Genomic DNA, 22221 nt, shown 5'->3' with positions numbered 1-22221 from the left:
TTGCTGAATTAGCTAGGCCGTTTTCCTTCAGTTCTATCAAACTTAACAACCCTTGGGTTTATGAAACTCTTTCAAAACAAAATCAGACAAACTCAAAAACACATGATGGTCAAGCTAAAAACAAGGCTTTCTTAGTTGAAAAGTTGGAGACATTTTGGAGATACAAGGTTTTCACCTGACAACATTGATATGTAGGTTTAGGATGAGTGTGAGAGGGAAATGGAATAGGGCTTATTCACGGGCACGATACGGTCAGTAGACTTTGGGATGTAATGGGTTGTAAAGGACAGGATATGGTTTAAAACTGCATGATGCCTTACCATCTTGGGCAGAGTGAGGTAGGACATAATGGCCAGCAGAATAACAACACAAGCTGTGATGAAGTAACCAAAGGCACTGTCCTGCAGGGCCGATCCAGCTGCAGACAGAGAGGAGAAAATAAGAATATATACTGTATATCCAGCCATGTTTACGATGGAAGAGGTGTGTGTGTGTGTGTGTGTGTGTGTGTGCTTTGTGCGTGGAGACGTACTGGCCAGAGTGCAGATCATGGAGAAAGCGGCGAAGGTGCCAGCCAGCCCCTGTCCGCTCATGATGGGAGTGGTGTAGGAGGCGGGCAGCATCCCTGCCAGCCCAAACAGACTGCCTTGAAGAACCGCACCGAATGCTTAAAAAAGACAAGGATACGTAGGCGTTAGTACATTTCTAATTAAATTAAAGACACTGTACATTGTAATACAGAAATAGATACATCCCATGTCAAATTAGAAACACATTGTCCCACAACAACAGAAAAACAGCGGTCTAGTCAGAGGTCTAGTCAGAGGCAAATAAAAACTTAACTGTCACAAACAAGGAGGGACGACAGCAAGTCTTTCCCCAAACATCTGGGAGCAAGCAGTGTTTTATATAACCATTATTTAACCATTACTTTCTTCAACAAACATTTTCCTTCAAGAGTGATGCCAACTACACGATGCTGACTAATTTTAGCGCCAATTAGGCGTTTCCATATAAACTAGGGTTAAGGGTAGCAACTTTGGAATTTAAAATTTAGCTTGACAAATCTTGTGATACATATCCACTCAAACTCCCTACGGAAGAATGTGCCGATATCAATATCAAAGCTTCAGGGTCACGACGTCCTCCCCTCTAAAACAAACAAAATGGGCTGTTCCTCATCAGGATCTGGGGGTCAGGACTGGCCCAACAGGGGTAAGGAGGGGGGTGAGCTTATCCCTGCTGCTTTGCAAGTCACTATAAACAAACAAACGCAGTTAGATTGCAGTCTGTGTTCTAAAGCTCAGTATGGTACAAGGGAATCATGTGTGTGTGTGTTTGTGTGTGTTTTATGTGTGTGTATCCATATGCAAGGGAATTTCCCATCATAGTGGACAGACAATTTTGATCAAAAAGGGACAAGACGTGTAGATAAGCACGTGCATGAGTACATACACACACGTGTTCATTAGGCAGAGGTTCCCTTCCTTCAATAATTGATGGAACCGAGTACAAATTGAAGATCGTGAGGGAAAACAAAGATAGAAATCAGCATCTGTGCGTATGTGCCTGCATTTGGTAGCAGTGGGGCCTATTTGTTAGTTTTTCCAATGAGACGACTCTGGTTCAAGCCACATGTCAGCAAGAATCTGCCTTACTGAAGTGTCCTTGAGCAAGACACCGAGTCCCTACCAGCTCCAGTGGATCTGCTCTTTTAGAATGAGGATGGAGAAAGAGGAGGAAAAAAAAGCAACAGTGAAAAGTGAGGGAGAGAGAGGAGTAGATTGAAGAGGAGAGGAAGAGAGGAACAGAGGGAGGAAAAGCGCACAGAGACTCTGCCGCTGACCCTGGAAAGCGGACTTCAGAGAGACTTTCCACTACAGGGATTAATAATGGATCACTTTGTTATTATTCATGTATTAGAAACACAGGCATCTCAACTCACAGTTGATGCAGATGATTTTGATCATAGTGAGAGTGAAGAAGGGCAGCGGGTCCATGTCCACCTTCACCAGCACCGCCGTCAGCAGGAAAACCACCAGGATGGCGGTCAGGCTGCCTGAGATCCGCAGCTTCTGAGGAATCCTGAGAGACACAGACAGAAAGAAAACAAGACGGAGAGAATTTGAATTTAAATATTCACTTTATTAACAGATCAAGGTATGAAAATATAATCTATACAATCCCCTATCAACAGAAACAATAAGAAAGACTGTGGTATTTACTGCGTTTCAATGAATCTGTGATACAACTCGATCAGTTTCTACCCAACCAACTGCTCCACCCACACCATCAAATCATATAATCATCACACCGATCAAAACAATTATATTAAAGAGACCTCTGACCAGTGTATTTTAGGCAGGACCCATTAACTGAAGTTAATAAGTAACTTAAGTAATTCTTGTGCATGATGGATTCTTTAAAAAAAAATTAAATCCAGATGTCAAAAGTCAATTTCAACATCCATTTTGGGCGATCAAGTATTCAACTACTCGTGACCATCCCTGCCACATCTGATAGAGAAGTGCTAGTTGAAGAAATAACTAGCAGAGAAGAAGCAGAGAAGATGAATAGCATTCCTGGGTGTGTTTGTGCAGGAGAAGGGTCAGCCGCAGCCGAGTCCACCCCAGATCTCTCTCTATCCAACTCTAATTAAAGCAAACATACCGGAGGCATACAGATATACATACACATAACACGAGTGATATGGGGCAACTGAGGGGTTCTGGTGGAGGGAGGGGGGCAGAGTGGGCGAGCAGGAGGTGGGGGGGAGGGGGGGGTAAGGGCTGAAGAATTACCCCTAAGCAAAGCAATAGGTTCTATTACAAAAGCTATTTATGAATAGTATACATTTTGAGCCACTGTCTACAAATCTACTCCAAAGACTATTGCAAAGTAGACATTTTGGTCATGTACTCAGGGGCATAATCAGAAACAGGCTTTATTGTTATTATTTAATTGATTATTTTTTTCGCTTTCTGCATACTGAAGCTACACTAGGCAACTTAGCCCATTAGCGAAAATTACCAAATTGCAGCATGAAGTAACTGTCTGAAAAATTTTTACTTCAATATTCAGAAATCATACCATCAGTTCCCCACATCTTCGTATTCTCTTGTTTATTTATTTATTTATATTTACTTCATGAGAGTTAAAGTAATCAACTTGTCACAAACCTTGCCATCTTAAACTAAACTTGCAATCTTAAAATAGTCCACTAGAGGACAGGCACGGTACAAAAACTCTGCATTAAAATGATCAACACATCAGTGCCTTGGTCATAAATTGGCTATTATCAGCTGCACACCAGCCTTCCAACAATTACGAACATGACCCAATAGTGGCAGCGGCAACACTGATTAGTTATTTTTAAGTCATTAAAGTAATATTATTACCTAACTCTGTTACATGACTAAGCTATCCCCAACACTTTCTGAGGATGTATGCATGTTTGTGTGGAGACTATGTACCTCTGGTGTATGAAGGAGTTGAGGCAGGTGAAAATGAGCAGAGGCACCATGGCGCAAAGTGTCATCACGTTGTTGAACTTTGACTCCAGAACGTTCCGAGTATCCCCGCCCGCCAAGGTCCCGTTAGCCGTCTGATTGAAGGAGACCTCAGTGGCCGTGTCCTTCAGCCTACTGGTGAAGTACTGGGGAGAGAGGTTGGAGGCATATTTATCATGACTGTTATCAGCTTTTGTATTTTTTTTTTGTGTAACTGTTGCGGTGAAACATCACGTAATGATGAATTTGAATCACACATCCATATGTGGTGCTAAACTATTTTGCAGAGGCATAAGAACCAGATACTGTTTTGCAACCTGAAAAAAATACTTTTCTGGAGCATCTAGCTGACCAGTTTTGAGGAAATGATGGGGAAAAAAAGCACAATAAAGACAGAAAGCTACCTGAGCTTCAACAATAAAAGTTCTCCTAATGCCCCCTACGGGCCATTCTATGTTGATTCACCTTGGATAATGAAACTGAAATTCCACATTTTTTTTTTTTTTTTTTTAAAGATTTATTTTTGGCATTTTATGCTTTATTTGAGAGATATAGTGAGAGAGAGACAGGAAGGTATGGGAGAGAAAGCGAGGGGAGGACATGCAGCAAAGGACCACGGGCCGGATTCGAACTCGGGTCGCTGCGGGAAGGACTGAGCCTTATGGTACGCACCCTACTCCGTGAGCCACCAGGGCGCCCCTGAAATTCCACATTTTAAGAAGTTAACCCCTCAGTGCCCAAAGGAACGACAAGGGATTAGAGAGGCTTTGCCGCTGCCAAGGAAATCCACCTGGCTGGAGCCAGGTCGGCCATCCTGAGTAAAACCAGGTGGCTTTTGGAGGAAATGTAAACAAACAATCCTCCCTCTCTCTAAATGAAGTGACCTCCTCCAAGCAGAGTCTAACCTTTAAACGTTACAGAGTCACTAACCACAAGGCCTCAGTTTCAGTTACATTTTTCTGCTGCTTCAGGGACTAACAGCATTTGTCTACAGACATGATCACTGTGAAATGATTACAAACAGCTTACAATGTGACTTGAACTTACAATCGTTGCCGTCATGAAGAAATTCCATGGCAAGAGGGTTCCCAAGCCCAGGATGAAGAAAATTATCCACACTGCATAGTATCTGAGAAAAGAGACACAAGGAAGTTCACATGAAAATACATCAGTGAAGTCATTCAACTTAATGTCAACAAACAAAACTAGGACCCTACTTACTGTGTCTCATCCCAATCTCATTCAACAGAGACTAAAAACAATAACAAATAGACACTAAAACCTCCGAACTAGACTTGAAGACTGCAAAAAGCCAATAATAGAATCATATCACTGTGTGAGTGCTGAATGATGACAAAAGTTCAAGAGAACCACAAGTTCACTGTGTCCCAGTAATGAAAAGAGCATAAACACTGAAGTCATGTCTCTCTCACTAGCAGGCATGTAGGTCAGGTAAAACAAGTTCATCACAGAATTACAGTTGTGAGTGACATGAATCACATTCGCCTTGATTTTAAAAGAGTTTTTCTTACTTGTCCCGAGGTGCGTTGACGGCCGTCATGGTTCCTGCTGTCAGAAGCACGTGTTCAGTCAGGGTTTAATTAGGGTGGCACCAGGTCTGAAATCAGAAACAAGGAATACATGTGTCCAGTGTTTACAACATTTACTAACAGGAATGTTAACATCGGCCATCTCCTTCTTTCTAGATATTGTCTTAGGTCAAACTGTACTCACACTGTAAACAAGTTACAGGTTGCGTAACATAAATTTAAATAAAAAAGCAAGACAACTAATCAATTCAGTTTTAAACTAAGTTCCAAATTCAGAGGCGGCTTACCAGCATCACCAATATAAAATCTTAAGCCTCAGCAATCTCAACTCAACTTCCTAATATCTGTGTGGTAAATATATTCCATCTTACTGAGTCATCAAAACTGAGTGGTTAAAAATTGCAGCACACAAACCTCAAAAAAAAAAAAAACTTGCCATTTTAATGGTAAAGTTGCACTACAGTTATAAAAAGTCACAAGGCAACCTTCAAAAACCCTAGCATGCAAAACACATTGCCTCACACCATACCAGTCCCCTTAAATACAGGCCTACTGAAAACCTAAATGCATCAAACACACACAAATTTAAATCCTTCTCTATCATCATGACTTCTAAACAAAAGCACAAAAGCAGACTTCCATTTTTTGCAAACTTACTCAGAGCAGAGTTCAGCTAGGGCCAACAGATTCCTATTTCCTCTGGTGAGGTGGAATACTAACAGGAGCTCAAATGGTTCATTTTATACCTTACAGAGGTTTAGTGGGTTGCCACCCAACTGTCCACTGTCCACTGGACCGCCCCTCTTTGCATCTCTATCCCTCCCTTTCTGCCTGCCTCTCCACCCTTCTTTCTTCTCCATCCGAACCTCGCTCCACATTTTTACATTACGTTTGCATTCCAGGCATTTATGTGACGCTCTTACTCTTCTCTACTTACACTTACTTACTTATAGTATGAGTGCAATAGTTGAATACGCTCCAATTCATAGATAGCTATCATTTCAAGCAAGGGTCAGAGCCACAGTGTCCCGACAACATTTCTGTGACGATTGGTGAGACAGAGGGAAAGAAGTAGAGCCAAAGAGAGAAGAAGGTTTTTTTTTTTTTACCATCCTATTCCAAGATCACTCTCACATCCTTTTTTCTCCTCATTTGCCTTTGCGTCCTTCTCTATGTTCCTATTTCACACTCTACCCAACTTTCCCATTTCCCCCCTATCTTTTCCTCTCCATGCTAATAATATCCCCAAAATCACTTATGGATTCAACCAGACTGCCACCACCACCGCAGATCCTCCATATGAACACTATAACTTGAATAGTTTTTATAAGAATCTTTTCAAATTTGGTATGGACAGAAGAACTCTATTGATTTTGATGTGTTTATGATTATTGTAACTATTATTAATTAACTGATTAAATTAATTTCCATGCTATTTGGACCCGTACTGTATCTCACCAATGGTGCATTATATTGTATTGAAATTTGTCAAGAGAATTGTTCAGGTAATTATGGAGATTTGTATGAGGTTTGCACTTTCTGTGATTATTATTAATAAAATAGTTAATTAGTTAAATTCTCTCTCTCTTTCTCTTCACTCTTTCCATTATTCTTTTTCTCCCTCCAATTTCCATTCCTCATCTTTTCTAGTCCTACTTTCTCCCGTATCAAACCTCCACCTCTCCCATCCCTGCTTTTCCCATTTCATATTTCACTCTCAACTCATCGAACACCCTTGACATTCTTTCTCTCCTCTTTTCTTAACATCTCCTCCCTTCATTCTGATGGAAGACATGCGCTCAGATATCTGTGTGACACCTTCTCCAAACAGAGAAGCTTTTCCACAAGACACTGCCTACTTCAAAAACAAATAAAGGCATTTGCTGTCCACACACACACACACACACAGATATACACTAAGCAATTTGGCATCCAGTCAGGCCAAACAACACAAGGCAAAGTTTAGTTTGTCTCAGGACATGGACAGTAAGCAATTCAGTGAATTTCCAATAGCAATAAGTAGGGATGCACCAACCGATCAGCCACTGATTTCAACTGCCCGATCAAAAGTACATAAATAACCTATGAACGGGACTATATATTGAAATTCAACATATAGCAACACAAAACTGTGACAAACCAATATCTATATTGGGCATAAAAATTAAATCGGAATATTAGCTACATTTTATTCTGCTGTATTATCACAAACAAGACGGCTTGCCCATCACAATTTCACAAGCTCTTCATCATAATTATATTATTTGCACTTTGTAATGACATTTTCAAATTGTTGTGTACATTCTAGAAAGTCATTGCGATCACTAGAAAGATGTCAGACTTTGTTGTCATTGAACTTTTATTTATTACATCGTATCATGGTTGTATGGAATCGTGACCCCATATAGTGTATTGAATCGTATCGTGAGATAAGCACATCGTCCCATCCCTAAAATAAACAAGTTTCAATTGCCGGATCAGCAAAGCGGTCAAACGTACGCCATAAAATGCATCATTTCAATCAGCACACACTTAAAATAATAAAACGCTAATCGACAATTGGAATTGGCCCCAGAAAACCTGCCAGTGCATCCCTAGCAGTAAGCGAAAGATAAGATGGACACTGCAGTTTAATAAAGTGTTGGCAGCCCTTCCAAAGTGCAGCATCTAATTTTCTTTAAGTTTTTATACATTTTTCACAAAGAAATAACAAGAAAACAGACAAAGATAACTATGGAAACATTAGCACAAACAAAAACAGACATAAAATGAAAATAACAATAATACAAAAAGTGGTAGTCAAACAAAGCATCCAGTCAAGACAGCAGCTATAAGTCTACCTCAACTTGCAAAAACTTGGTGCATTCCTTTAAAAGAGCATGATAGAGCATGTAGCCCAAGCCACGAAAAACTCCACACTCTTAGATGTTACATCCTTAACATATATGAGGAAGTGATTCCAGGCCACATTTCCAGATTTCCCTCGGAGATCATTCACTCTGGCAATCGTATCCTCAAAAGAGGCAGTTTCAGTCATAAGCCTCAACCGCCCCGTCCACTGTGGACGGTGTGGAGTCTTCCAGTTCCGTAAAATGAGCCTGGCAGCATCTAATTTATTTCATCTGCGCTGCTCTGTGCTTTAGGTTCGAAAATAAGACTAATCTGTAAGGTAACGTGGACACAAACTACACTGGACTGAACAGGGGCCCGACTGAGGAGGTGTAGCCCGACTGTGAGAAACCACTGTCCAGTTTCTGTCGGTTAGGCTATGTAGAATAGGTAGATTGTTTGTCTTGCTAAATCTGCTCTTGCCTACCTGTGTTTTTTGCGATGTTTGTCCTACATAACAACCTACATAATAAACCATTGATTGTGTTTAGTTAGACCTAGCTAGACACATTCTCTGTAAAGTCCTCTGAGACATGCTTGTGACAAAGGGCTATATAAATAAACTTGACTTGACCACTGAGAAACAAGGTCTGCATTGCGTGTGAGTGACGAGGGACAAAAAATCTGATAGTCTCACAAGAGAAGAGAAGAGATTGTACGTGTGTCACACAATAGCCACTGGTTGTGCCCTCATCATGGGTTTGACGCAGAGGAACTTAAAATGAGCCCAAACCCCAAGAGTTCAAGGAAACCAGTTGCAGAGTTGTGAGAGGTTGTGTAGGCTACTTATTAGAACAAAGGTCAATTAAAAGCAACAACTTTCCACCAGCTCTCAGTATCTGACTGGGCTTAGAGCGCCTCCTATAGACTTGGGCCTCCTATAGACTTGGACCTCCTATAGACTTGGACCTCCTACAGACTTGCTACTTTGACCATGGCTTGGCTAGACCTGGAATGGCCTTTGAGGCACACCGACACACACATCCAAGATAGGATTTTACACTTGTGTGCCTTCTCCCTCTCCCCCCTCTGGCCCTCATGACACACTCAATCCCAGCAGCACAATCCAATAAAGCCAAATTTTAAATCATGGCCAATGGAATTACAGATGCTGCCACATGTCACGAGGCTGATAGAAGCTGATTGGTTCAGCCAGGTTCCAAATTCCTGTTAAGTACTCTGCTAAACGTGTCATCAGACTGCGCCAGCTGGCAGGAGGTGCCTGGTTTTGAAGTGGTGCCCACCATACACACACACACACACAGGACACTTTGTAGTCTGTAGTGTGCTGTAAAACTCCAGTTTGTCCTCAGTCAATGACACTTCAATTGGTTTGCCTCTCAACAGCACCAAGCGCCAAGAATCAGCGCTGCAGAGGAAAAAGGTTTAGAATCAAAAGGGTGACAGTAATTGATCGTTTCCTCTCAATTTTATTCCACACGACAAGTTCTACCACTCAGTAGAAACACATCCAATAAAGCCAGGGCCAAACTACAAGACTGTTCCAGTGTTGCATGATGAGGCAATCTCCTACCCAGAGCTCCCAGGAAGTTAGACATGCATGTATAACCCCTTTTTTCTGAATGCGGCTTCTGAAACACTTTCGTCTTTCAACTACTGACAACAAAGACGCTGATTTTGGTGTAATATTACTCTGCAAATTTCAAAAAGATTTAGTTGAAAATCTCCTCCGAGGCTCTATTTCTCTCTCTGGCTCACTTTATCCAGTGGGGGCGTAAATAAGGAAACATGCGGAGGGAAGCGGTGCTCCATCCGTCTCCACTGTCTTCCATTAGTCGTCCTTTATTACAGGGCTGCTCAAACCATCTTATGGAAAAAAGATGGGTGTCACACACATGAAGACGAGGAATCTCACACTACCCGATTTTGTCATGCAAAAACATTTTCTCAGTTGTTCAGAACAACTCACAGTAAATACAATTACAAAATAGGTCATTACAAGGTTAACACTGATTTGACTGTTTGTAATTGCATACGTTAGGCCTCTAAAGTGCAACCAGTTTGGCTGCTAATATGCCCAAAATTGAAATTATGTGACCTGGAAATTAAATTTGGCTGCACTATTGCTCCTACAAATGACCATTTGGTGCAACTTTATTTGAATAACTTCTTTAGAACGAGCATGGCAACTCCTCTCCTGTTATCTGTTCCGGTGTAGCCAATCGAACGCAAACCTCATTTTATTCATCGCAATATTGTTTTTTTAATTGGCTAAAATGAAAACCCCTTCCTCTCACAAAAAACAGTGTTTTCCAAAAGCATTTCTTTCTGCCCGCTTGAGCTAAACTCCCATTAGCTGTTGCCAATGTCACTCTCAGATTTCAGTCTTAGTGATGCGTCACTCTGTACTACGAGCCCAACCAGACCCATGGGACGAAATCAGTCATGTTTGAAAAAATCTTGTCGGGCCAAACAAATACAGTAGTGTGAACAGTTTCCAGTCTTGACACCGTTCACACTACAGAACAATCTGCGTGACTGTTAGGCTGGAGTGCGCTCTCCTAGATCAACTCAACCAGGATGGTCCAGTCAGACCTAGAACCTGTGTTAAATCGTCTAGTGTGACCTAGCCTTTACTGTGTGTGTGTGCGTGTGTGAGGGTGTCTCGGGGTAAAGAGTCATTGCTGAAGTCAACCTTTTACGTAAAAACTGGCCTATACCATCTTGATCACGGGGCTAATCCTAATGGAAGAGGACATTTTTCTTGTCTCAGCAGCATACCTCTGCAACAGCGCAGCCTTCATTCCCAGGCTGACACACACAGTAGTATGATGCCGGTCATATGACGAGGCACTCCAGGTCACTTCCCGGGGCCTGGTAGCAGCAGGGCTCTTACCAAGACATTTCCTCTGCCCTTCATTAGGCAGGAATGCCATCACAGGAAATTACCAGAGCTGACATAAAAGTTTCATAGCACGATTTTCTTGACCAAAATTATCTCGATATACCACTGCTGAAACATGATTTTAGCCTTCTTTTTAACATGCTGAAAGGCCACCATGGGAAAAGTTTCTTTATCTCCGGTCCAATTCCTAAATTGGGTCATGGGATTGGCCAGTTCTCTAGACCAGTGGTTCTCAACCTTTTTCATATCAAGGACCCCTAATTTAGTCCACATTAGGGCCACGGACCCCCATTTGATGAGATTTTGTCTCTCGGACCCAAATCTGAGAATATTTTTATTGTTAAATATGATTTTGTCCAGAATTCCATGACTACCTGTACTGTAGGTAGAGAGATAACAGTGAAACTATGATCAAAATAGTCATTCTAAAATGACAAAATAATGAAGTTTAACAATTCATCAATTTTCTGGGGACCCCCTGGAACGCCCTCAAGGACCCCTGGTGGTCCCCGGACCCCCCGTTGAGAACCACTGCTCTAGACTTCTCAGCTTGCACACATGGCTCCACTCACGCTGCTCCACACATGGACTCTTTTACAGAGACAATTTGAATCTCTTTTGGGAACGTTCCTCGTATTTTAGAAAAGATGGACTACACCCAAGCCGCCTGGAGTCACGGATGTTAACTGCAAATATTCTCCACAGTGTCTCAGCTTCTCCACGCAAATGACTGATCACTGAAAACACCTGTGCCACTGTGGACACGGATGTGGTCACTTCCCCTCTGCCCACAGCCTTCTCAAGCTCCGACACCCCCTACAAGTATGGATGCTGTCTCTCAGCTGCCTTAACGGAGAGACACAGTGTTGCCTCAATAATTTTTATTACTTTAATGAATTTTATCATTTTAAGCCCGGTGAAGTATACTCTAGTATAAATGTAATTGCCACTAGGCCAAATTCACGCCTGCCTTGTCTGAAAAACAGACCCAACGGCACTGTCATGAACAATCTTGTACACATCAAAACACAACCTCCTGAAATTGCTGACAGTGAACTAGACTATTTCTCACTGAAACCTGGTTGGGCATGGATGCACCAGCAACACTTAAAGAAGCCTGTCCCGCAAATTATGTGTTCTCCCAATCCTGTAGAGAAGGTAGGAAAGGTGGGGGGAACAGCTGCAATACTCACTGAGACTCTAAAGGGTAGAAACGTTGACCTTGGAGCGTTTTCTTCTTTTGAGTATAATGCAGTAGGCTAACCTTAATCTGTCAGCCGCCATTGTTGACAGTAACAATCTACAGACCGCCAAAACTCTGTCTCTCTACTTTTTTGGTTGAGTTTTCTTAGTTTCTCACATGCATTCACGCTAAATATGATAGTTCAATTTTAATTGGTGATTTTAATATACATGTTGATAACAAGACAGATAACAAAGTGAAGGACTTCTTAAATTTACTAGAGTGTATGGATTTTAAACATGTTAATGAGCCAACTCATACCCTAGGTCACACTTTGGACCTGGTAATTTCATATGGGCTGAACATAAATGTTTCTTCTGTTGTTGACATGGCTCTCTCAGACCGCCACTGTGTATTTTTTAATGTCTTTTAGGGCGTTTTCACACCTATAGTTTGTTTGCTCTGGTCCGAATCAGTTGATGAGTTTGTAAACTTGTAGCGTTTTCCCCTTGGTTCGGTTTCTTTTCACACAGAGAAAAATCCAAGCAAACCAAAATGCATCACTACAAACCACATGAGAACATTCACTCTGCTTATTGGTCAGATGTGTCTGGGGCGGGAACAAGAAAGTAAATACAGGAAGAAGGTCCTGTGTTCTAGTGCATATTGCTATGCAACATGGAGCAACAGCAGAGTTGGCATTTGCTCATAACTGTTGTAATTATCTGGGCAACATACCAGGCAAAACTGTACCAGCAGAATGCCGAATGCACTTTGAGGAAACGTCTTGAAAATGCTATACTGACTATACCTGCTATACCTGGCTACAGGAGCCATTTAGGTCAAACTTGCGGAGTAAATTGAGTACACCTGGTAGTTGGGTCGGATCGAGGTCGGATCACGTTCCCACCACAAACGAACCGCTCAAGAGTTCGTTTGGGACCAGACCGAGACCACCTCCTCTAAAGGGTCTCGGTGTGGTTGTTTTGGTCCGCACCTGAGTGATTACTGTGTTCACACCTGCCCAAACGAATCGCACCAAGGGGGAAAACTAACCAGAGTCCAATTTAACCGGACTAAAAGCGCAGGTGTGAAAATGCCCTTATTGTACACTGCCAACTTCTATGGAGCAAGTGGTAAAAACACATTGTCTTACTCCTTAAGTGACCTCAAACTTCTCAGCACATATTGCCAGATTATATCTACTCCCTCTTCAATTGACAGTCGCCTTAATGCATTTAACAATAAGTTGGCTACAGCCCTTGATGCTGTTGCACCACTTAAAATCAGAAAAACCATTAAAAAGAGGGGCATGACATGGAAGAATTATGAAACCACTAATTTAAAGAGGGACTGTCGGATCGCAGAGCGCAGATGGCGCAAAACTAAGTTACATGTGCATAAAGAGATTTTATCAGAAAAATTAAAAATGTATAATAAAGCAATTCGGACTGCTAGGCAATTTTATTTTTCTAACCTGATAAATTCTAACATAAGCAACCCCAGAGTGCTTTTTAACACCATCAATCACCTCATTAACCCTGTTACAGACCATAGCAACCATCTTATCACTTCTAAATGTATGAATGATGAAATGATGAATTTCCGGACTACTTAAAAGAGAAGACAGCCAACATCAGGTCTAGTATCAGTCAACTACACAATGCCATAACAGCTGAAGAATCATCCAGCATTCAGTGTGAAGCCCTGATGGACAGTTTTAGCCTGGTTGACGCTGAAATGCTTAGGGAAGTGGTAACAACACTGAAGTCCTCCACATGCACCCTTGAACCAATCCCAACCTCCTTTTTTAAAAATGTTTTTAATTCAGTATCTGAGGAGGTCCTTGCAATTTTTAATGACTCGATGCAACGAGGCGTATTCCCCACAGCATTCAAGACTGCACTTGTGAAGCCTCTTTTAAAAAAAAGTAGCCTTGATCCCTCGATACCCAGCAACTACAGACCACCTCCAATCTTCTGTTTTTAAGTCAAATTTTAGAAAAGCTGGTGAACATTCAATTAAACAATTTTACTAACTCAAACAATAAGTTGGAATTGTTTCAATCTGGTTTTCAGTCTAATCATAGCACTGAGATAGCCCTAGTAAAAGTAGTCAATGACATCAGGATACATCTAGATGCAAATAAACCTTCAGTGTTGGTACTACTCAATCCAAGCGCTGCTTTTGATACAGTTGATCACAAAATTCTTTTAAATAGACTTAGGGATCACACTGGACTGTTGGGAACTGTTTATAATTGGCTTTCCTCTTATCTTTCTGGCAGAGAGTTCTTTGTTGCAATTGATGACAACTTCTCTAAAACCTCCAAAATAACCAGTGGGGTTCCCAAAGGATCGATTTTAGGGCCACTTCTTTTTAATCTATACATGTTACCCCTCGGTGATGTCATCAGGGCCCAGTATTTCAAACGTGATCTGACAGGATTATCCTGGTCGGATTGGATTAAATCTAGATCTGATCTGAAAACTGGGTATTTCAACACAGATCAGGAGAATCCTGATCCTGAAGATCAGGGTTTCAGCTCTGGTAATCCAATCCTCCCTTGAATCCAGATAAAAGGCTGATTTGGGTATTTCAAAAGTTAAGTCAGATATCTGGATCAACTTGATACCAAAATTTCAGGATCATTTGAATCCCACCTCAGAGGTGGATTTGACTTGGACTGACAAACTCTCAGCTCATACTTCTCCTAGATATTGTTACTCAAGATGTTCGTTACACTTAAGTGTTAGTGTTGTACTTCTAACAAGTAATTTAAGTAATATCAAAAAATTTAAAGCATAGTAAAAATTTTGACCACACTGTAAAACTGCTGTAAATAAAATTACAATTATTTCTCAAATTCTAGTTCACCAAACATTGTAACTTGCATGTACCAAAACAGAGAAAGACAAAGGGATGCAGGGTCCAAACAAAGTTTTATTCCAACAAAGACATGTCAAATAATGTGACCACTAACTAAAACAGGACCATGCTATTTCAAATGTCAAGCTGTTTCTCTAACAGCTTGATTTTCAATTCTGTCTCTTTTTGCTGAAGCAGCGTCAGCTTAATTTGCTCTTTGGCCAGTTCAGTCTGTTTGATTGCCCTTTCTGTCTCCATTTTGAGGAGCCTCTCATAGGCTTCCTCATCACCAGCATTAGGCTACTGTAGCATTCTGAACCTTCTGAACAAACCTTGTAGTTAATACTCAAACTGTGTTGCGTTGTGTTTTCTAAGCACTGAGCAGGTCTGTACACAATGCAGCCTGCTTATACTGTAAATCTGCCGTGTTGCAAATGACGTGACGCTAATGATAGCCGCTAATGATAGCCCGCTAGCTGCTTAACACACAAGTCAATGGAGCCGCGTTAGCTCCCGTTAGCACGGCCGCGTCTCAATTAGAGATCGCCACGGCCTGCTTTTAATAAGGTGACAATTCAAATAGTTGGCTTGCATGATGTGTTGGTTGCCGTTCGTATGGTATTAAAACCGCTACACAATAGACGACGGTTAACTTACACTTTTGACGTGAAAGTCGGCTCTGTGCTACTCCTTTCATGAAGTAGTCCGCCATGTTTCAGATCCCGGAGGCGGAGACTTGAGATTGGGAAATCCGTATCCGGCCAGGTAGGGATCACAGTGATCCACCCTGCCTGTGTTTTGAAATACTCAGATAAAGTCAGCAGGATCACCGTGATCCATGACTGAGAAAAGGAGGATTTCATTATCCGGATTATTCTGATCCAGATTACAAGTTTTGAAATACTGGGCCCTGGAGACACGGCATCTCTTTCCATAGTTATGCCGATGACACACAAATTTATGTGGCCGTGTCTCCTGATGACACGGGACCAATTGATTCCCTTTTTAGATGTATTTGAGATATCAATGTCTGGATGTCACAAAACTTTTTACAGCTCAACCAGGATAAAACTGAAGTCATAGGTTCTAAAGCTCAGAGAGAGAGTCACAAAGTTAAATTCCCTTGGACTTACCCCAAGCCAACAAGCAAGAAACCTTGGTGTGGTCTTTGACTCAGAGCTGAACTTTAAGGCTCATGTGGAGTCTGTCACCAAATCTGCTTTTTATCATCTCAAAAATATTGCTTAAGTATGACCATTTCTCTCTCTGAGTGACACAGAGAGACTAATGCACGCTTTTATATCGAGCAGGCTGGACTACTGTAATGCTCTCCTATCTGGTCTAGTCAAAAACGTTATAAATCAGCTACAGCTGATTCAGAACTCTGCGGCCCTTCTGGTCCTGCTGACCAGGACCAGAAGGAGAGAACACATTACACCTGTTTTAAAGTCCTTACATTGGTTGCCTGTCAGTTTCCGTATTGATTTTAAAATTCTTTTACTTGTTTTTAAAGCACTTCATGGTCTTGCACCGGCATGTGTGTCTCACATGCTTACAGTATATGAACCAGTTCGGCCCCTCAGGTCCTCTGGCACAAGTCTGTTAGTTGTTCCAAAGTACAGGACTAAAACTTTTGGTGAGGCAGCTTTTAGCTTTTATGCTCCGAGCCGCTGGAACAGTCTGCCTGTGAATCTGAGAGCAGCTAGAAGTGTTGAAATCTTTAAACGTAAAATTAAAACCCACCTCTTCAGCCTGGCTTTTGATTAAGAATGGTTTATAAACTTTATTTTATTCACTTATTTTATTGTTTTTATGTTGTCAAATTTTATTTAATCTGTTATTTTATTAATATTATTATTATATATTTTTGCTTTTAAATCTATTTTTATTGTATTGTCATCATTTTTCTTTCTTATTTTTGCATTGTCTCAAATTGTTTTTACGGTCCACACGTGTTCTGTCTAATTGTCCACTTGTCAGTCATCTGTGAAGCACTTTGAACTGCACTAACCTGTATGAAAGGCGCTATATAAATAAAGTTTGATTGACTGATTGATTGATATTACCTCGATAATTATTAAAAAGATGAAAACTTTAAAAACTGTAGTATGCTTCAGTTAGCCTACTTAAAAACTAATCATATCAATCACAAGACATTTGACTTTTTTCTTAAAAAAAAAAAAAACATTACAAAATGTTGGCTTAGTTTATAGGACAGTTCTAAACAAACTAAATACAAATCCAAATAACAGCATCTAAAATAAATAGCATCTCAAATAAATAAAGTCAAATGTGTCTCAAAGTGCTACTGGCCTGCCTCCACTTTAACTCAGTCAGGAAGATGAAGAAAACAAAACATCAGTGATGACAAACAAGAGCCGTGGTTATCGCATTACTGTTTTTTTTTACCGCAATATATAGCTAGTAATACTGGTTATTGTCCCATCCTTAATATGTAGTAAATAAGAGAATTTTTCCACCATCACAGGTGAAACACTGTTTCAAAGGCATCAAAAAGTGGTGCACCAATAGGGCTGTCAACGAATATTCTACATTCGATTATATAATCGAATTGTAAAAAAAAAAAAACAGACATTCGATTGTGAAAATTAATATTTGATTGTGAAAAAAAAAGCAGCACTACCTGGGCCTGGGCCGCTGCACTGAATGCACTGCATGACGGACAGGAGTCACACAACGTCACTTTCATTGAAAATGAAATGTAGGTCAAGCTAAAACGAGCGAATAATTCAACAACAACCGTGTGGTAATGATGGCAGAGAGTTCACAACCCAACTCGGCCGCAGAGAGAGGGATTTGCATGCCGAGCAATCTAAAAAGCCCCGTTTGAAAATACTTCGGATTTTGGTCAGTAGACGGCAAAATTGTCGAACCTCGAGATAAAGTTGTATGCAAGCTATGTAAGCTACAGTTAGCCTACCATTCCACCACTAGCAACCTGAGGGCACATCTCGAAAATATGCACCCAAATGAGCATGGCCTGATGTCCGGAACTCCACCCAAACAGCCACGTCGACTCATATTTTACACCGCCCGCCACAAGCTCGCTATCTGCAGCACGACAAGAGGCTTGCAGGAAGAAAACTTTTACTTCGTTCATATGCAAGGACATGAGGCCGATCAGTATAGTTGATGGGACGGGCTTCAGAGAGTTCTGTCAGGAATTGGAACCAGGGTACCGTGTCCCTAGCCGTGGAACAATCACCAATAGAATCGTAGAAATCTACAACAGCACCTCAGACAAAATAAAGGAATTACTCAAAGACAAAGATGTGGCTCTTACCACGGATGGGTGGACCTCCCTAGCAACAGCATCCTATGTCACAGCAACGGCCCACTGGATTTCATACGATTGGGAAATGCACGACTATGTACTCAAAAGAGCTTAGGGAAAGCCACAATGCAGAGAATGTAGGCAAATGCATTCAAGACATCTTGGACGTCTACGGCATAAAAAGGGAATCTGTGACTGCCATTACAATGGACAATGCTACCAATTACGTCAATGCAGTGGAGAGACAACTTGAAACAGTGAATATACCATGTGTGGCACACACCATCAACTTGGCTGTGCGTAAAGGGCTCGGGGTCAGAGCCATTGAAAGGCTGGCTGGGCAGGCTGAAAGTGGCGGCATCCCATTTCAACAAATCTAAAGCACCAACCACAGCACAGAGAGAGAGAAAGAGAGAGAGAGAGAGAGAGAGAGAGAGAGAGAGAGAGAGAGAGAGAGAGAGAGAGAGAGAGAGAGAGAGAGAGAGAGAGGTCTACGGTCTTTAAATTAAGTTTTACGGTATGGGATATTATTTTATTTGTTTATTTTGTAATGTGTAGGTATGTAGATCTTTTAAATGACATGTTTATGTTGAAATAAATATACCTATACAAGTAGTTATGTCTCTCGTTGTATTGGTTTGTATTGGTCTCTTATGGACATAGGCCTAATGCGCAAAAATAGATATTTGAATGGTTCGAACCTATGTGTTTTTTTAGAAGGAATAATCAAACGTCATTTTTGGCCAATTTTGACAGCCCTATGAACCAATACCTGTATCAGTGAAGCCTACAGGTAGCAAAACCAGTTCCAGCACAATGCTATTTGATGAGATTATAAATTATTTGTAGTGGTTAATTCCTCCACAAATACAGGAAGATGCAATTTAAAAATGGGAAGATGGGTAGGTTTAGAAATGTAGTAGTTGACAAAACTGCTTCAAAATTAACATGCTATTGAATGTAGCATTGCCAAAGTCAATTAAAGAGTTCACATCAGTACTCTGCAAATATGGTGTTTGCACTTGGTTGTCAAAAAAAGGGTATTGAGCGGTTCTAAAAGTAAATACTGTACTTATAACACTTGAGTGTTTGAAAAAGATACTGCATCTAAATGTTAGCTGGTTAAATAAAGGATGGAATCAAATCTGAAATGAAGCTTGTTATAAGGTCTAGGTAAGAGGAATACTTTATCATCCACTCAGGACATTTTGTCTGTTACATGATACAGCAAAAACTGGATAATAGAGTATTGCACACACCCTCATTCACTCAAATAGTGGTCAAACAAACACACCTTCAATGTGAGGACACCACATGTTTCTTCCGGATAGGAGTCCTATACTTAACAGTGTAAACCACAGTGTAAACAACAACAGTCAAGAGAATGTTTTTTTCCACATCGTGAAAGTCAAAGCTCTGATTTACTGAGGTGAGGTCATGTTCCACTCTGGGCCCACACACACACACACACACACACATAACGCTAGGGCCAGCAGGATGCATTACATACAAACGTACTTACACACACACAGACTTAACAAGTACATACGTAAATCATTCACGAGGATGTACACCACATGTAATTAAATTTGATCACTCTAACGACTAATTTTTGTCTACCCTTCCTCTACTTACACAAATCCAACTAGTTTATCATTGAATTACATACTAGAGTGTTTAACGACCCCATGCTTTAGATTGACATCAGACAGTCAGGCTTTGTTTATCCACAGATGATTGGATCTTGGATACACAGGTCTTACCATAGTGCGTTCAAGTGCCAACAGAGCAGGGTAGGTTCAGAATTAGACCCTCTGATTGCCATCACACATGCGATCTTCAGAAGCACAACATGGCCGTCATTCCTTAAAGCACATAGCCTACATATCGCTTTACAAGCATATACTGCATAGTAATCATTCATATGGCCTTCACATCTGTGTCTGGCAACCGGGTTTCCCATTTCATCTCCTTCCGAGAATAACAGACACACACAAAATGCAGCCTGCTTATCAGTCCTTGGTGAAAATGTCCCACGAATACATTACTGTTGCATTGCGGTACATTGACTTTTACGATCCCGATTCCCATTTCACACTGCACTTCCTCCTTCTCATCTTCCAAGCAATAAGGTCACTAACCGGGTCCTGAGTCTACCTAGGGGGAGAATAGATCAGAATTTAAAAAACGCCCCAGTCTCCAGGAATAGACTGGCACAAGCAATGGGGGAACCCGTGGGTGTGAACAGCCTAATCTTAAAAAGCACAGATATAACCTTCTATAAAAATGTCATTATATCAACCAGCAAAGCTAGAAAATTTAGAGAAATCAAGAGCATGAAAACGATAAAAAAAACTATATAGTCCTAGGTTCCCAAGGTTCCCCAATAAAAATCAATCATGTATGGTCTCTGGTTTTGAATGATAAAAAAGGAGAAAATGCTGGGCAACAGGATTACTCAACTGCTATTGTCAGTTTCATGAGCACTAAAATATATAAAGCAGTGAAGGAATGTGGCCATGGAGCTGCTGAACTGTCATAGCTAGCCAAGTTGTAAAAGCTCCAAAAGCGGCCAGACCTGCAATCAGAGGACAGTTCATTGGTAGGGTGACAAAGCTGCTATCAGCAGGGGGTCTCAAACACACACACACACACACGTGGCAAATGGACCAATACCAGCTCCTTATGTGGCTTCATCCCATTAGTCTGTTGACAGAGACAAATGGAGATGCAACTAGCCTTGAACTGCACAAAAGGGAAGCTCCTACAAAACTCCTACGTTAGCTTAACATACAATCCACCCCATGTCCGCATTTTCATTGTTGTTTAGATTAACAGCAGCAATCATGCATCTACGCCTGCAACAACAGAGTCCTGGCTTTGTTCTAAGGAGTTACGAGCCAAAAAAGTTGAGAACCACTGATCTAGATGAGTCATCCCCATTTCAGCACTGCACGCCTGTGGTCGCCTTTTGTGAGTACGAGTACGCCTTTAATAGAAGCCGACGGTAATCACAGCCAGTCACCCTGGCAGCTAATGAAACGTTGCCTTGAAGTTTCATAACTCCCCATCACATCCACAGTCTTGGTTTTCGTGGTAGCCAATCTCTCAGCCAGTAACCGTCGCTTCATACAATTTGTCCACAGGCCTTTCACTTATGGCCATATTAAAATCCTAAAAAAAAGTAAATCAAGCCAATAGGTTTAAAAAAAACTTGACAATACAAACCAAGGCTCAAGTCACGGAACATAGGCTGCAGTGTGGCGTTGTTGATAGACGGCCAAATACATATTCACCTTATCACTTCCACATGGATAGAGAGGCATTTGAGCATTCAGTAGCAATCCAAGCAGACCCAGCAGGCCTAGGTAACACTGTAGGGAACCTAATGATCCGATGGACAAAGAAACGTGGAGACAGGAGAGATTAACCCAAACAAACCTTTTACAGCACTGGAACTTTACACTCTGGAAAGCTGGGGGTAGAAATCCAATCAAACAAACACACCCAAGAGAATTCACTACTAAGAAATTACATCCCATTAATAATACTAATATGAATGTGGGACAAATTCCCTTCTCGCTTGTCCCACTCCACCATGAAGCCAAAACACAGGGTGAGGTACAGAACAGCACTGGAGAAGGTAGAGATTCAGTGTCTTGCTCAGGGGCACTTCAGCAGGGCGGATGCTTGCCAACATGAGGGCTTGAACCCAGGTAATCCGTTTGAATGCCGGTCTCGCTCCTCACTACACCACCCTGCTGCCCCTTGAATGATATCTTCACTGCCATGACAGTCACGTTATCACACAAAGGAAGCAACTTCTCGCCAACATAATTGTTCTTTTCTAGATAATGATAATATTTGCGCAGCACTTTGGAAGACAGTTCGTTTCCTGGCTGCAGTGAAACAGCGACCAGTGTTTCCCACACACATACTTTACTTTGTGGCAGGCCGCCTCAATATCAGCACTGACCACCACAAAAAATTTTTTCACTGTTTAATCGTAGAACTGCGTGTAGCGCATTGATTCACTCAGCCTCTAATTGCTCCCCAACCCC

At 41.3% G+C, this 22221-nt stretch overlaps 1 protein-coding gene across 1 annotated transcript in view; it reads right to left on the bottom strand.

The window, feature by feature from the left end:
* The window catches only part of LOC139639922 (equilibrative nucleoside transporter 1-like), a 33504-nt gene that overhangs the window by 8440 nt on the left and 2843 nt on the right, over window positions 1–22221 (bottom strand). The window contains exons 2-7 of the mRNA XM_071514076.1: window positions 5042–5127; window positions 4557–4638; window positions 3474–3655; window positions 1946–2085; window positions 533–667; window positions 321–418 (exon numbers count right to left, since the gene is read on the bottom strand). Of these exons, the coding sequence (XP_071370177.1) occupies window positions 321–418; window positions 533–667; window positions 1946–2085; window positions 3474–3655; window positions 4557–4638; window positions 5042–5070 (666 nt within the window). The 5' untranslated portion in view covers window positions 5071–5127. The remainder of the gene's footprint in view (window positions 1–320; window positions 419–532; window positions 668–1945; window positions 2086–3473; window positions 3656–4556; window positions 4639–5041; window positions 5128–22221) is intronic.

Source organism: Centroberyx affinis, unplaced genomic scaffold (assembly GCF_046629955.1).
Source record: "Centroberyx affinis isolate AG114_WGS23_722 - 3 ecotype Tasmania unplaced genomic scaffold, CSIRO-AGI_Caff_v1 ptg007942l_1, whole genome shotgun sequence".
Classification (NCBI taxonomy): domain Eukaryota; kingdom Metazoa; phylum Chordata; class Actinopteri; order Beryciformes; family Berycidae; genus Centroberyx; species Centroberyx affinis.
This window is presented reverse-complemented; position numbering and strand designations above follow the sequence as displayed.